Here is a 14,831-nt window from a genome sequence, read left to right as displayed (position 1 = left end):
CTATTTTCCTCCATTGTTTTGCTTAAAATGCTGAATCACTTCTCCCTTCTAGAAGACAGCATTTGATAATGTGATTCAATTACATTTCACACTTGGCACACGCTTCCCCTCCAGCTTTTGGAAATTACTGTATTTGACCATGTTCTTTGGTGTTGGAATATCAGTTACTCTTCAGCAGGTAAATGCATGTTTGCCAAGCATATCCTTAACTGAACTGATTAAAGATCAGAAGAATGAGTAATAGGTGTAGCATTGCCTGGATGCCACTAATTCACTATTCAAGCCCATTATAGAATAAAATATTTCATTTGATCCATTAGTTGTTTTGCTGTTATGAACACCACAGTCAATAATATGAATCTACTTAAAAAAAAAAAAAAAAAAAAAAAAAAAAGAATTCAAATTCATTAGCTTTTAAGGCAGTGTTCACATGAAAGCAGTATGTTTACAACAACTGAAACAATTTCAAGTGAGAATGAGAGACCATTTCCTAATTTAGATGAATATGAATGCCAGCTTCAATCATCTCACAGACATTTGCCTAACTCTAAAAATTAATCAGTGCTTTTTTCTCGTTCATTCCTCAGTAGATGTTGACATGCAAGCAAATCTTTAAAACTCCTGCTGAATTTCTTTTCGTTACAATGTCAAACTGACTGTGAAAGAGCAGTTCAAATATCACCTACATTGGAACAACCATGACTTTACTACTGTTACCAAAAGAATTGTCTCTGAAGTAGGGCTTAAAGCAGCATGATGGCGTAGTAGAAATGCAAAATTTAAAGAATAATGGTAACTTCATCTTCTGTAGTAAGATTAAAAACATAAAAAGAAATTTATTTTTACACAGTGCAAAACTTACCTGGAAGAACTGCAGCTACCTGAAAGAAGTGAACCAAAACCCTGGTGGTTTCAGAAAAGTATTGACATTTTTTATTAGGAATCAGAACATTTCAAATAACTGGAGACTTGCACTAATTTTAACATGCTATATACAAGCATAAATTGGACAGGCAGATAGACTCCTCTATAGGTCAGATGGTAAGTGTTTAACAAGGTGTTAACTGACATCACTGGGGTGTTCTGAGTCTAGATACAAAGTGTAATGCCTTTATACATAGCAGGTGCTCATGGAAGTGTACACAGCACCTACCTTTGAAAATATGCTATTTCATAGTTGCCAGCTGAGTGTAAATTCCATTTTCCAAAGGTACATGTGAATTGTTCATTTTAAGAGCAGAGACAGGACATGAAAGTAGCTGGAACCACTAGCAAATGTGTGTTCTGAACACAGTTTATAAAATAACTAGCCATAGTAATTGCTTCTGCAAAAATTCAGAGGTTTTGAAGCATTTTCTTGTCAATTTATTATCATGTCTCTACGCTTACAACCCATGCTAACTTTTGCTTAAAAAACAAACAAACAAAAAAAAACACCTAATTGAAATAGTTCAATGGTCTTCTAGAACAAGTGTCCTTGGTCCTTATGGATTTGTACCTCAATGCTTACAGAAGCTTTTTCTTTGCTAAGGCATTTTAAAGTTTTCCCTTCTACATGAATTCTCTGGTCTTCACAAAATGTGAACTCACACTACCATGTTCTCTTAACTTGGGGTGTGCAGAGCAGCCTGTTTCCATGAAAAAAAAAAATGTAGAAACTCAGTTATCTTTGAGACTGATGTTCTTTCATTGTGGTTGGTAGAAAGCCAGCAACAGCACATGAGGGAACTATCACAAGGTCTTGCGTAGCTTAGAACAGAGATGAAATCAAGCGTGGAGGCAAGACACATTTGCCAAGCTGAGAAAAGGAATCCAAGAAGCAATGGGATATCTAAGCCCAGCAGGCAGGGAGGGCACAATTATGATTAGAGACTCACTAAGGAGCCCATACTGCCAGGAAAACTCTGGGATGGGAAGCAGCTAAGTTTGGGCAAGTTCAGGCAGGTTGCTGGGAGAAGGACTAGGGAAACAGGAGAAAGGAATCGGGACAAATGCACCAGCAGTCAATGGGCGTACTGAATGGCCAACAACAACAGGTGTCCTTTACTCATGTATCATGTGGGCAGGACAACTGTGAGTCAGAATTACAGACACTTATGGTATGTAGTTTCCTGGGCAGCAGATGGCTGGTCTGGGTGTAGCCTGGCAGCAGCTCATGGAGACATTCAAAGTTGCTGTGGGAGAAACATTCACACGCAGCATAAGCCTTTTTTCAAGCTAAGAGAAGAAACTGTGTCTATTTTTTTTTCACCATCATTATTTTAAAATCAATCTTATGATTTTGGATGTCTGCCTTGTTTTCAAATGTCTGGCATCAACAGTTCCATGACTCATACAATACCTGAAGACATAACTAGGTTGATACTAGCATAAGACTCAAAACAGCTGGTCTTCTTTGCAACTTGTACTTTGTAGAGTCCCTAATTTCTTTTTATTTCCCTTTCTTTTACACCAGCTGTGTGAGGCAAAAGAATCTCTGAAGACCCTGAAGTTTATCAATGGAACATTTCTTCCTTGACCAAGTTGGCAGAACACAGAACTACCTGATGCCTGACATGCTTTGGGAGTTACCTTTACCCCGTTTGTCATCTTACTCTAAGGGCCTTTTCTCCACTTGCTTCATTCCCAGTGCTTCCCTGCACTGGAAAGATACTTTTGTCTTTAAATGCCTTATGATTGGACCCCATATGTTGTAACCTAAACTTATCTTAAATGTTTCTAAAGTGTTCAGCTCCAGGGCCTAGAATCTCTCACATTGGGGTCAAATTATTTAACACGCTAGAGTCTTCATTCCTGCTGAGTCATGCTTGTTTTGACCTTCAGTTATTTGCCTTGGGCTCCTTACTCAGTACATTTATTTTCCGTTTCTTTTCATGCTATACTGGCACCTGAACCGTGTCTCCACGGAGGAACGAGCATCGCCGCGAATACCCCTGACAGGGATGCCCTGGCAGCCAACTTATCCTCCAGCAGCACCTTCGCCCCGGCCTCGCGGCGTCCTGCTGCCGAAGCAGAGCTTTCCGCGTCCAAGCGCTTTAGGAGGCAGCGGCTTGAGGGAAGCGCTCGGCACCGCGGCCCTCACGGGGCGCCCGGCGGCGGAGGCGAGGCGAGGCGAGGCGAGGCGGGCCGGGCTGAGCTGAGGCGAGGCGGCCCGCCCCAAGCCATGTGACGGCGCCGCGGCCGTCCCGGAGCCTCCGTGGGGAAGCGTCCAGGCGCGACGCGGGGCAGCGGCTCCCCCTGAGGCGGCAGCCCGAGGGCAGACCCCAGCCGGCCCCTCCCGGGAGCCGCAGGTGCAGCCCGAAGCCGCGGCCGCCTCCCCGCCGGGCGGGCGGCTCCTCACAGAGGTACGGGCACGGACACGGACACGGTGCCCCCGCCCCGCCGTTAACGGCTCCGTGCTGAGGGGCCGCCCGGGGTGGGGCCGGGGCCGGGCAAGGCAGGGCAGGGCAGGGCAGCGGGGGCGGGCGGCGCCCCCCGGGGCCCCGTGGCGGCGCTGCGGTAGCGGGCGGGCGAATGCGGCAGAGGGAAGCGGCGGCGGCGGCTGGCGGGAGCCGCTCCTCCCTTCGCCGTCCCCTCCTCGCCGCCGGCTGGTGGCGGAGCCGCCCCGGCGCAGCATGGCTCTCCCCGGGGCAGGCGGTGAGTCCCGGCCGGGGGGCGGCGGCGGCGGCGGCGGCGGGCCTGGGGCTGCTGCGGCGGGAGCGGCCCCGGGCAGGGCCCGGCTGGGCCCCGCCTGCGCGGCGCGGTGCGGTGAGGGGCGGTGAGGTGAGGGGAGGTGAGGTGAGGGGCGGGCTGGCAGCCCCGGCGGCGGCTACAATGGCTCTTGACACGGCCGCCGCATCGGTTTCATGCCGCACGCCTCAAGGGAAGTAGCTTTCTCTGCCACAAAGGTGCTGAACCCGAGCTGCCGGTGGAGGCTGAGGAAAGGAGAGCGTTTGGATGGCGGCTGTGTCCCCATCCCATCCCATCCCATCCCATCCCATCGGGGTGCGGAGCTGTTGCTCTCCAGGTCGCTCACCTTGGGTAGAGGACAGCAAGCGCTCCTATGGAAGGATACAGGGTATGAGATCCTCATCCCTGCCCCGCTTTGGGATGGCATGGTTTGCATGAGGTGTCTCTCAGCTATTTCAGGTTTGTTAAACTCCTTTCAGTGACATAAGCTAGCAGTGATGTGGGCAAACCTTTCGTTTGCTTGAGCAAAAGAGATCAGATTTTATAAGAAAGAAAGGAGAAAACCCAAAGACAACACACAAAAAGTGCTGCTCTCCACAGTGGGTTGATTGTACTTGTAGCTATGCTTTCAGATGTGAACCTACGTTACTCTAGTAACTTAAATTATGATTTCTCATGCAATTTATTTCCCGCTGCATTTTTGTTTCTGATCATGATTTTTTAAGAAAATGTTCATTTATACTCAGAAAGTAGTCAGCCAGTGATAACCACTCAAACACGCAATTTTTCTTGTTCTAGTCAGTCAGTACTGAAGGTATCTTCTTCGCTGATTCAGCAGCAGAAGAAATATTCCACACTTGACTCAGATCTCTAACACTCTTACTGTAGTTGAAATACAAACTAGAAATGTTGTTTTTGCCATGGCTGTAGTGGCCCAAAAGGTCCTTGTTGCCGGCAGCTGTGTGTCAGTTACTACTGTGGACAACTGCGCTTGTTGAGGTCAGTGGAAAGACTCCCATGACTTCATTGAGGTTTGAAAGTGAGAAACTGAATCTAAGTTTGGATGCTTCTAAGGCATCCTAGTGCATTGTCATTGAATCATTCAGTTAGGCATGTATGTATTTTTGTTTCTTATGTAATTAGACTTTTTTTTTTTCATGAAGACTCAGTACTAGTTGCAAAACAAATACTCTGCAAGTGGAAAGACTGCATTGGGTCAGATCAAAAGTTCTTTAAAATCAGTAACGTTTTTTCACTGTCCTCTGAATTCATTACAAAAATAAGAACACAACGAAATGTAGGCGATCACTAAATTGCCATGCTATAGTCCAGCCTTTCTCTCATCACCTTTTAATACTCTATTTGCTTTTAGAATAAAAGGAAAAGTGTTCTCAAAGCAACTGTGAAAACAGGTGGATGTTAATTGGAATCCTTTAGACTGAAAACAACTGGATCACATATCAAAAGGGATCACATATCAATGTATGAAATTTGAAGGATGCCTTCAGAAATACTCTAATAGGAGTGCTGATAAGTTATGCCTTGAGTGGTTAAAAACTGTCATGCCTCATGCAGATTTCAGCATACCTCACATTATTTAAATGAATACCATCTTATAAAATATATTTGTATTTTTGTAACCAAGAAAGGCTTTGAAATGTTGGTTTGGACACAAGCTGAACATATTGGCAGCGCTTGGATCCATTTGTTGTGATGTTCATTGCTATTTTTAACTTACATGATAAGAATTAGATCTTTGTTGTAAAGTCCATAATTGTAAATGCATTGAAAAGTGCTTTAAGCACATAATAAATAGTGCTGGACAGTGCTTGCAAGAACTGTATTTTTTTCTGCTCCAGAATGCTACCAGATATGTCAAAATCCACTTGTTGCGTAAAAATGAAATATAAATAAAGCAATGAAACTACAAAAAAAAAAAAACAACAAAAAACAAAACACTAAAGATGGTATTTTCAGTACTGCTGCTGTCACAAAATGGAAATATTTTGTTATGTAAGGCTACTTAAATAGAAATTGAAAATATTAAGCATATCTTTAGAAAAAACATATTTAAATGCCAAGAAGAAATTAAAGTCTATATCCTGTCTGCTTCCCACATGCAACTCAAAAGCAGGATATGACCTACAAAAAATATCCACCGAGTTAACTAACTACATTTTTACTTTGGTTATACAGCCATTTTATTCCATAGCCGCTGCACAACCCATGTATTTGTGGAAAGAGTGGGGTAGAAATAGGAAAATGAAATAGGTAGAAAAAAGAAATAGGTAGAAATGTGCAACATTCTTTTCTAACTTACTTTTGGCTCTAAAATTGCTTTCAAGTCACAGCAGAGAAGGAGGAAGGCAACTGAGTGGATGTGATTTCCTTGTTCCGTGCAAGTACATACATACAGCTAAACACACACGTTGCAAACAATGGTTTATCAGATACGCCATTAAGTTGCATCTTCTGGCAAATCTGCACGTACCTATCTTAGGAATTTTCATGAGGCAAGGTAGCACCATGTGACAAGGAAAGAACACTCCCATTACACGTTATACCCTTGCCTTTTGTTATGGTCTCAAAAGCAGTCTGGAAGGCCATCTTCTGCTTATGTTTTAACACTTAGGACGTCTCCAAGTCAGCCAAGAACTAGGGACCAGTGAAAATCTCGTATGGTATGCCTTTAGGTATACTTCTAACCTTCCTTTAGTAGTTTTTATACTTCAAGCTGAACTGGCACATTATAAATTGTGTTCCTATTAGGGGAAAAAAAAAACACAACAAAACACACCTCAATGAGTGCACGAAGTTCTGAATTTGCAAATTAGCATGGCCCCAACAACTAAAGATGCTTGTGGAGTCTTACAATTCTTGCGTACTGCACAGTAGTTTAAACTCTGTTTAGACTTCTACTTAATTCAACTTCTGAACAGGAGGCTCTGGAGAGACTTTATAGCAGCTTTCCAGTACTTAAAGGGGGCTTGCAGGAAAGCTGGGAAGGGACTCTGTCAGGGAGTGTACTGACAGGATAAAGGGTAATGGGTTTAAACTAAAAGAGGGCAGATTTAGATTATATATAAGGAAGAAATTATTTGTTCAGAGGGTGGTGAGGCCCTAGAACAGGTTTCCCAGAGAAGCTGTGGATGCCCCATCCCTGGAAGTGTTCAAGGCCGGGCTGAATGGGGTTTTGGGCAATGTGGTCTGGTGGGAGGTGTCCATGCCCGTGGCAGGGGGGGTGGAATGGTGGAATTAGATGATCTTTAAGGTTATCAATTCAAACCATTCTATGCTTTTTGTTCAGAACTCTTAATTTCAACAGGTGTACCACAAAAGAAAGAACAAACCCTGATCTCTCACATATGTTAATTCTACTTGTATTTATAACCTTCAACTGTCTTCCTTATTAGCTGAGATGCCCAGACAGTTTCCAAAGCTGAACATCTCGGAGGTGGATGAACACGTGCGGCTCCTAGCAGAGAAAGTATTTGCTAAAGTCCTCCGAGAAGAAGACAGCAAAGATGCCTTGTCACTATTCACTGTGCCTGAAGATTGCCCTATTGGGCAGAAAGAGGCCAAGGAAAGGGAACTTCAAAAGGAACTGGCAGAACAACAGTCTGTGGAGACAGCCAAAAGGTTTGTTTGGTAGTTGCTTTCTTAGTGGAAAATTATTTTTAAATGTGTTTGAGATAATACTGAAATGTTTGGCAAATAACATTCTGCCTGTTATTACTTCAGGAGAAAGGTGAACAGCAGGTACCAAGAGCACCTGTGCGGTGTCCTTCCGTGCTATGCAGATGGGGTAGGGATGGGTGAGATTGTCTCCGCAGCTGTGCTTCCAGCAATTGCATAGATATTGCTTATGCAATTTTAACAAACAGCATTGCTGGATAGAAGTGAAAAAAACTCACTCATTCTTTAATGTAAGAAGGAATCAGGGGAAAAAAAGAGGACAGTTCTTTTTTTCTTGAATAGAATAGTTTCATTCAGAGAAACGGAAAATTTTAACTTCCAGAAAATGACTAGTGGTAAGATATTTCTTCTAGTCTCTGTAAAAATAGATGAAAGCAAAGTCTTGACATTTAACATCAAGGGAGAAACAGAGAGTGGGATGGGCATAATGAGGTTATTTGTAGGTTTCCTTAACTCATGGAGATAAAATTGAACTGCTGTCAGCTACAAAAGTGCACATTTTGAATTTAATTTTCCTAGGTCAGTGTACAGTCAGTCCACCTTCAGTTTACCCATGAATCTAATCAAGCCAAACTCGATTTGGTTTACAGTTTTCTTGTGTGAGAGAGATAGCCTTACACTGATGTCAGGCTGTCCCAGTATCTTAACCTTAGCGGACTGGCTAGACTGTTTGCTAGAGTCACATGAGGTCAGCAGCTGTCTAATACCAGAGTCTTTCTTGGATGTGTACAGACTCATCAAAAAACAGGCAAACAAGAAAGCATTTGAAACTGATAGGTAAACACATGTACCCTATTAGCTCCAGACCATCAGTTGGGCAGCACATGGCATTGTGTTTCTGGAACAGAAGGGAGAAGATTTGGTTTAATTAAATTAAGGTATGACACACTGATGATGCAGGCTTAGACTTTTGTTTTTGCTTTGTGCAAGTGGGTTTTCCAGTTGGCATGTTCTTAAACAAAAGTGCAGAAGGGAAAACTAGATGTTAGCATTCATATAACTACCTGGTATCTTTCCTTCTGAAACAACAAGTTTCACTTTTAAGGTGGTAAACTGCCTCATAAAAATGTTCTATCAAACTGTGTGTTTGTGTGCCTAAAGTTTTGCACTAGTTTAACAGTGGGAAGTGGGATATTACATATATGTTGCTTACATGTATTTGCCCTTATCCTAAAGTATTGAAATGTACTTAGAGAACAGTTATATGAGTAAAAGTCCTGTTGCTTTCAGTTGCAGTTGATCCAACATTGCCTGTCAAGAATTTCATACTGATTTCAAAGGTGGCTCCAATTAGTTGTGAGGATGGAATTTGGTCATAGGGTATTATTCATATTATTCACACCACCACTGCGTGTTGAATGCCACAGAGGTAATACACAACTTCCAGAGAGAATTCCAGTATTCCTTTTCCTTTGTTAGTGGTTCTTACTAACATATTAAAGTGTTATCTAGTTTATAAAATAAACGAAGAGTATTTCCACAGCACATAACAAAGTGACATCAAAGGTTGCTTATTAGATGAATATTCAAAAGACATTTAAACTGAGTAAGAAAAATAATGAAATCTTTAGAGATATTACAAAACTTCACTAAAGATATTATGATTATTTCACTGAAAATTACAGCATGCTTTTTCAGCTGTTTTTTTCCTAAGGTACGCATCCATCACAGTTTTGCTGAGAAAGGGTACAAGTTTTTAAATCCATGGGGGATAGCCATTTACTGTCCAGAGGGGAGAAATAAATTTGCATATCACAGCCATACTATATTATTACTCAGATAACCAATGTTAGCCTTTTGCTCAAGTCTCATCAAACACCACCTAAGGAATAACTATATTTGCTCATCCTTGTTCTTACAAGTTTAACTGAATGACTATATATATGAAATTTTGGTGCATAGTGTTGTTGGAGAAGTAGATGAGTTTTTAAAGCCTGCATGTTTTGGGAAGAATGAAAAGTTTGTATAATAGCATGATAACTTACATCAACTTACCTTATATGACATTCAAGTACTTTCCTCTGATACTTTGAATTCTAATCTTACTGGCTCTAAGAATCAGATTCTCCTAAATTAATACCAGTGATCATGTTTTCTTTCTACCCAGAGACTCGCTGATACTGAATTTGTAAGAAGTGATACAAAATAATCTTAGTGGTATCTAAGAGTGATTGTAAATAAATCATTGCGTATTGTATTTGTGTGGAGGGTAAGTACAATTGTATGTAGCATATACCATTTGAAATATCATTGGAATAAAAGCTAAAAGCACAAATATTTTGTGACCAACATTTTGCTCATGGTATGAGATATTTCATCTTGTAAAATTTTTTAGAGGGTGATTTCTTTGCTGTAATCTGTTTTCCAGTGTACTTCATGTTTTATACTGAGGCTCATTTAATGCTTTATACCATGAATTCCTAGGAAGAAAAGTTTCAAGATGATTCGATCTCAGTCTTTATCATTACAAATTCCATCTCAGGAATGGAAAGCACCGTCTGCCAATCCTGTTCTGTCTCCTACAACACCAGTTCTTCAAAGTGGTTTTCTGCCAGTCCAGGTGCCATACGATGTACCAGAGTTTCAGAGAGTTTCAATTAGTGGGGACTACTGTGCAGGGGTAAGACATTATTTTTCTCCCTTCCTGTATCTACAGGAAAAAATTCCAAACCACAAGCAGCTAATATATTTCAAGTGTGAAATGATACTGCATCATGGCTCTCTGCAACAAACTGTAAAAGGTTCTATATTTGTAAAACACTTGAATTCATGTCATTTCAATTTATTTATACTTATTCCCATAAAAAATAAATTGGTAGGTCAAATAGATAAAAACATAGTCAGGCATTGAATACACAGGTAATATATGGTAGGAGAAAGAAATTCCATGTGTGTGTATGTTTTGCACATTGCATTTGGACTCTGCTTCTGTCACTGGCTTCCTGAGACCTCACGTAAGATCCTTATGCTCAGGTCACACAGATCTGTATTTCTGGAAATCCACTCTCCTTGTTATGGGCATGGTTTCAGTTTGTGACTAAAGCTGCTGTTTTATTTTTGTCAGTATTTATCCAGTCTTTCCTTTCAGGTTACAGTTGATGATTATGAACAAGCTGCCAAGAGCCTGGTGAAAGCTCTTCTCATTCGAGAAAAATATTCACGTCTTGCCTACCATCGCTTCCCAAGAACGACATCCCAGTATTTGTGTAGCATGCAACATGAAAAATGGAAGGTTGAAGATGAAGTGCATCCAGGTGAATATCCTTGTTTTTAAAATATAGAATTAAAACCATATACTACTCTAGTAAAGGTGAGTTGGGTTTTTGTTATGGTCTCTTCAGAGTGTCTTTGTCTCTATAATTTATTCTGTTAGTAATTGGTGGAGAATCACTGATGGACTTAAATTATAAAGCCTATATCTGATCCAAAAGTTTGAAACTGTTAAAAGCTAAAACCGTACCAGACAGTCATTGGTTTCTTTCCAGCAAATGGGATGGTACGTAGCGCACTTGTGTTCCTCCTCGAAAAACATACATGAATATAGCTTCAAGTGAAAAGTCATTCCTCCTGATCTTGGCATACTAAAATAAAATGGATTATGAGCTCATCTATGTTGTAAATTGAAGCATGATACATACCAGTTAGCAAGCCCTGAGTCGGTAATTTCACAGGCATGGCACGCTTGCCATGTCAGGTCTGGAAGCTGGATAGTCACATTTGTTGGGCAGTCTGCCTGGGTAAATAAACTCCAATCTCTCAACAAGGCTTATTAGGTTGGACATATTCCCAACTATATATGTCACAAATCGTATTTGTCACCTAAGTGGGTTGTGTCTTGAAAGCTTTGCTTATACATGAAACTGTTTGCACTACTAGTTGTTGGATTAGCCTGTGTGGAGCAACCTTTGATCTGTTCAGATGTGCCAGTGTAGACACATCCATATTGTTGGCAATGTATTCTCAGCCGTAAAGTGACATTTTGTATTATTTTAAATCCACTAGCATCTAGGTCACTAGTGGGAAGACAATGAAGAGAAGTATTTTCAAGCATTTGTTATACCGAAAGAGTGCAAAGAGAGCAGTACACTGAATATTCACAACAGGATAGATATTTCAGTATAGCTGCTGAGAAGATATTTCCAAGCTATTGTTATGTTAATGATTTTTTTACAGTTATGGTTTTAAGCTGATGTTTTATTAATAATAAAATATCACACTGTCTTAATATGCACAAGTTAGAGATGGATAGTTATGAATATTATAGTATGATATCAGTTTATAGCGTAAGTTCAGATGCTTTATGTGGATAAAAGTGGATAGTTACTTTATAGTCTTGGTTTAACTGAAGAGGCAAAAGGATTCTGAATGATAAGAGTGAGTGCAAGGATGCAGTTCAGTTGATATAAATATATAGTTGTGATTTAATTAATTTTGTAAGGGATGACAAAACTGTATTGAGAAAATCCTAACTCTGCTTCTGGTACTTCAGTCATGATCAGAAGGTCAAGGAGAAAACTACAGTTGTGTTGTAATACCTCTGGGTTCCACATTTCTTGGTTCTATGCAAAACCAATAAAAAAAAAAAAGCGTTTTATTAACACACACACACGCACGCACACACATACAAACAAACAAAAAAAAACACCACTACTGCCTTGGTCAGAGTGGGAAGCACAGGGTCTTCGGGTCTTAAATTATTTCCTGCTCTACCATGAGTGAAGTGTATTCAGGGATTGTTGAGAGAAAAGAAAATTGTATTGTGTGTGCACTAGTCTACCACACTAGACTATGGGAGGGGCAGAGGTGGAAAAGTAAGGCAGTCAGTTCTTCTCTGGTTAATGTTTCAATGTGAGAACAGCTGCATACTGGAAGCTTAAATACAAACTTCCAAAATTACTACAATGAGTCAGAAGGTGAAAGCAGTGAAGGTTGGTATGAAATCTACAACTGTTAGATTGTTCTAAAAATATAAACTGTACTTTCAACCATCCCAATTTAAATACTTCTCAAAACTTAATTTGAAACTTGTGTCATCATACATTAATAAAGAATAGTATTAAATCTATTTATACATTCGTTCATAGAACTCTAATAATTAGAGTAAAATATTTGAACAAATGTAGGCACTTGCATAACTTGAGTGACTGCAATTAAATATGAGTCTGTCAGAATAGAACTATGTTGTAACAACAGATCTTCTGTAGCAACCAAAAATATAATTTTAGTGCAAGTATTGAGATCCGCTAAAAGTGAAACATAGAAGTAGAAAGTCATCTTTCTACTATTTGGCTTTTTGTATAAGCTACTTCTAAACACAATGTAAATTTATTTTCAGACTTCCATTCACCCCCAGATGAAAACGAAGATCCTTACAATCTTGATGATGCTCCAGACAATTTGGATTATGTTATCAAGATAAAAGGTGGCATTCCCTTTGTTTATGATAACAAAGAAATGATGGAACTCAATGAGCCTCGGAGTTTGCCATATCCTGACCTGGAGACCTACACTCTTGACTTGAGCCATGTTCTTGCTCTAATTGCAGATGGTCCAACGTATGTTTTTCCTTTTCTTTCTTCCCTGCCCCTTCAGGCTGCTAGTTACCTTAATATTTCTCACTTCTATGACATTTAATTCCTCAAAGTATTCTACAGTCATGCTTGTTTTGCCTCTCTAGCATTAGCACATCACAAAAAGACTTAATAAATGAAATCCAGCTGTATGTTCTTTTCTTTTTAGTTTCTTTGCATCAGCCATGGCAGAATGAGCAACAGTTAACAGAAAAGTAAGACATCGGTCAAACATTCCCATTCAGGTCAAATCTGACCTAAACTTCTTGAGGCATGGGAACTGAAACTTGAAACTTGAACCTTACCTTTTTTATTTTGGCCTGTGCTGAATTTGAGGTTTTGAACAGTTGTCTGGAATTCCTTAATGTCTGCTCTGCTCTTGCTGCATGGAAAGAAACTGTTTGTATGTACAATACACATAACAGCTCAGCAATATAAATACTCAGTCAAGTTTGTTCCAGATGTGAATTAACTGTTCATGTGTTGCAAAACGGATCTGCGTGTGCATAATCAAAATAGGTCTCACTTCCCAAAACCATCAAGCTTCCAGGGAATCTCCAAAAAACAGAAATATAGCAACTCCAGCGTTGTCACTGGTACACTGCAAAGTCCCTGCCCTGTGAATAGGGAAAATGTGTGTATCTAGTTTTTAAAGTTTATTTCCCAGCTGAATACTGGAAACATCAGTGTCCTATAGCTTCAACACCAGGAAAGGAAAAGAATCCATCCCAGGATGGAACAAAGAAGGAACCTGGACTGTTCTTCCAAACTATTTGCCCTGCCTGCCAGCACTGCACTCCTAGTCCTCCTGACTTTGAGATCAAGTTGTGGTGACAATGTGTCGAGTTAGTCACACCTGTTGTATGTTTTCCTACTAGAGTTTGTGTATGACACCTGCAGCTTAATCTGCCTGCCTTTTGCTGGCAAAGTAGCTGGCCTGAACAGATCTGTCCCATTCCCTAACCACTTACTCAAGAGCAAAAGCCTGTGCTCCTGCCGTTATTGTCAGTGTTCCTGCTCCAGATCAAAGTTAGCTTGAGTGTGCTGCTTTACAGTATGCTCTAGGTAAATGCATTTCCAGTTTTATTCAGTGTGTTATATTCCAAGAGAGACAGATATTGGGAAGATTAAAGGAAAATGAGGACAAACTTGAAACCAAACTGACATACTGAAGACCCTTCTTTTTACAGCATTTGTTAACAGTCTATGTAAAGGAAGCCAGAAGAAGGAGGGGCCTTGGTAGGGCATATTAGAAAACTCAGCTTTGTGAATGCAGCAGCAGTCCTTTGCTCCTTTTGCTTTTTCAGATTAAGCATTTGCAAGCTGACTCACTCTCCCTGATAACTATACACAAACCAAGAGGAAATTTTTTTTTCAGTAAACCTGTTGCATAAGATTTTCATACTCTATTGTTTCCTTGTTTGCAACAAGTGCTTTCCTGTCTGTCATTTTTGTCTGTCATGCATGGGCCTTCTTGGAGATTGAGAACCCATTGTTCTTTAACCTTTGCTCTTCTTGAACTGGTGAAATCTCACCCCTACCCAACAAAGACAGCCTGCAGCAGGCAAACTGGTCTTGAGCAGTATCTGATACAATGAGACTGTATTTGAATCAGACTTTCAAATTTGTTATGGAATTTGTGTTCCTTGGAGAGATTGTCAATAAAGAAGTAGGAAAAAAAAGAAGGCTGAGTATTACATTAGTAGTGCCATAAAAATATTGTAGATTTGATAAGAATTTGCAGACAGTGAAGAGAACAAACATATGATTTATTAAAAAGAGAATGAAAACCATAACAGAAGATGAAAGTGAAGCTGGAGGAGTAGGCAAGCAGGAACAACAAAGCATGACTTTTCTAAGAAGAGCGCACAAAAGTATTTTGGGGAAAAAAAAAAA

At 40.4% G+C, this 14,831-nt stretch overlaps 1 protein-coding gene across 8 annotated transcripts in view; it reads left to right on the top strand.

Moving 5' to 3' along the window:
- Positions 1–1,436: 1,436 nt before the first annotated feature.
- AMPD3 (adenosine monophosphate deaminase 3) overlaps positions 1,437–14,831 on the top strand; it is a 35,944-nt gene continuing 22,549 nt past the window's right edge. For 5 of the 8 annotated variants that reach the window (XR_014693749.1, XM_084521581.1, XM_084521586.1 and 2 more), the window contains exons 1-5: positions 3,483–3,636; positions 7,083–7,308; positions 9,790–9,985; positions 10,454–10,619; positions 12,701–12,920. Coding sequence is in view for 7 of the 8 variants with exons in the window: in XM_084521581.1 (XP_084377707.1) it covers positions 3,615–3,636; positions 7,083–7,308; positions 9,790–9,985; positions 10,454–10,619; positions 12,701–12,920 (830 nt within the window). In the remaining variant the exon portion in view is untranslated. Of the gene's footprint in view, positions 3,345–3,482; positions 3,763–7,082; positions 7,309–9,733; positions 9,986–10,453; positions 10,620–12,700; positions 12,921–14,831 lie in introns of those variants that run through there. The other 3 variants (XM_084521582.1, XM_084521583.1, XM_084521585.1) reach the window with 3 other exon arrangements.

The sequence above is a fragment of the Aythya ferina genome, assembly GCF_964211825.1.
Source record: "Aythya ferina genome assembly, chromosome: 5".
In the NCBI taxonomy this organism is placed as follows: Eukaryota; Metazoa; Chordata; class Aves; order Anseriformes; family Anatidae; genus Aythya; species Aythya ferina.
Note: the sequence above shows the minus strand (reverse complement) of the source record. Positions and strands in the feature narration are given on the sequence as shown.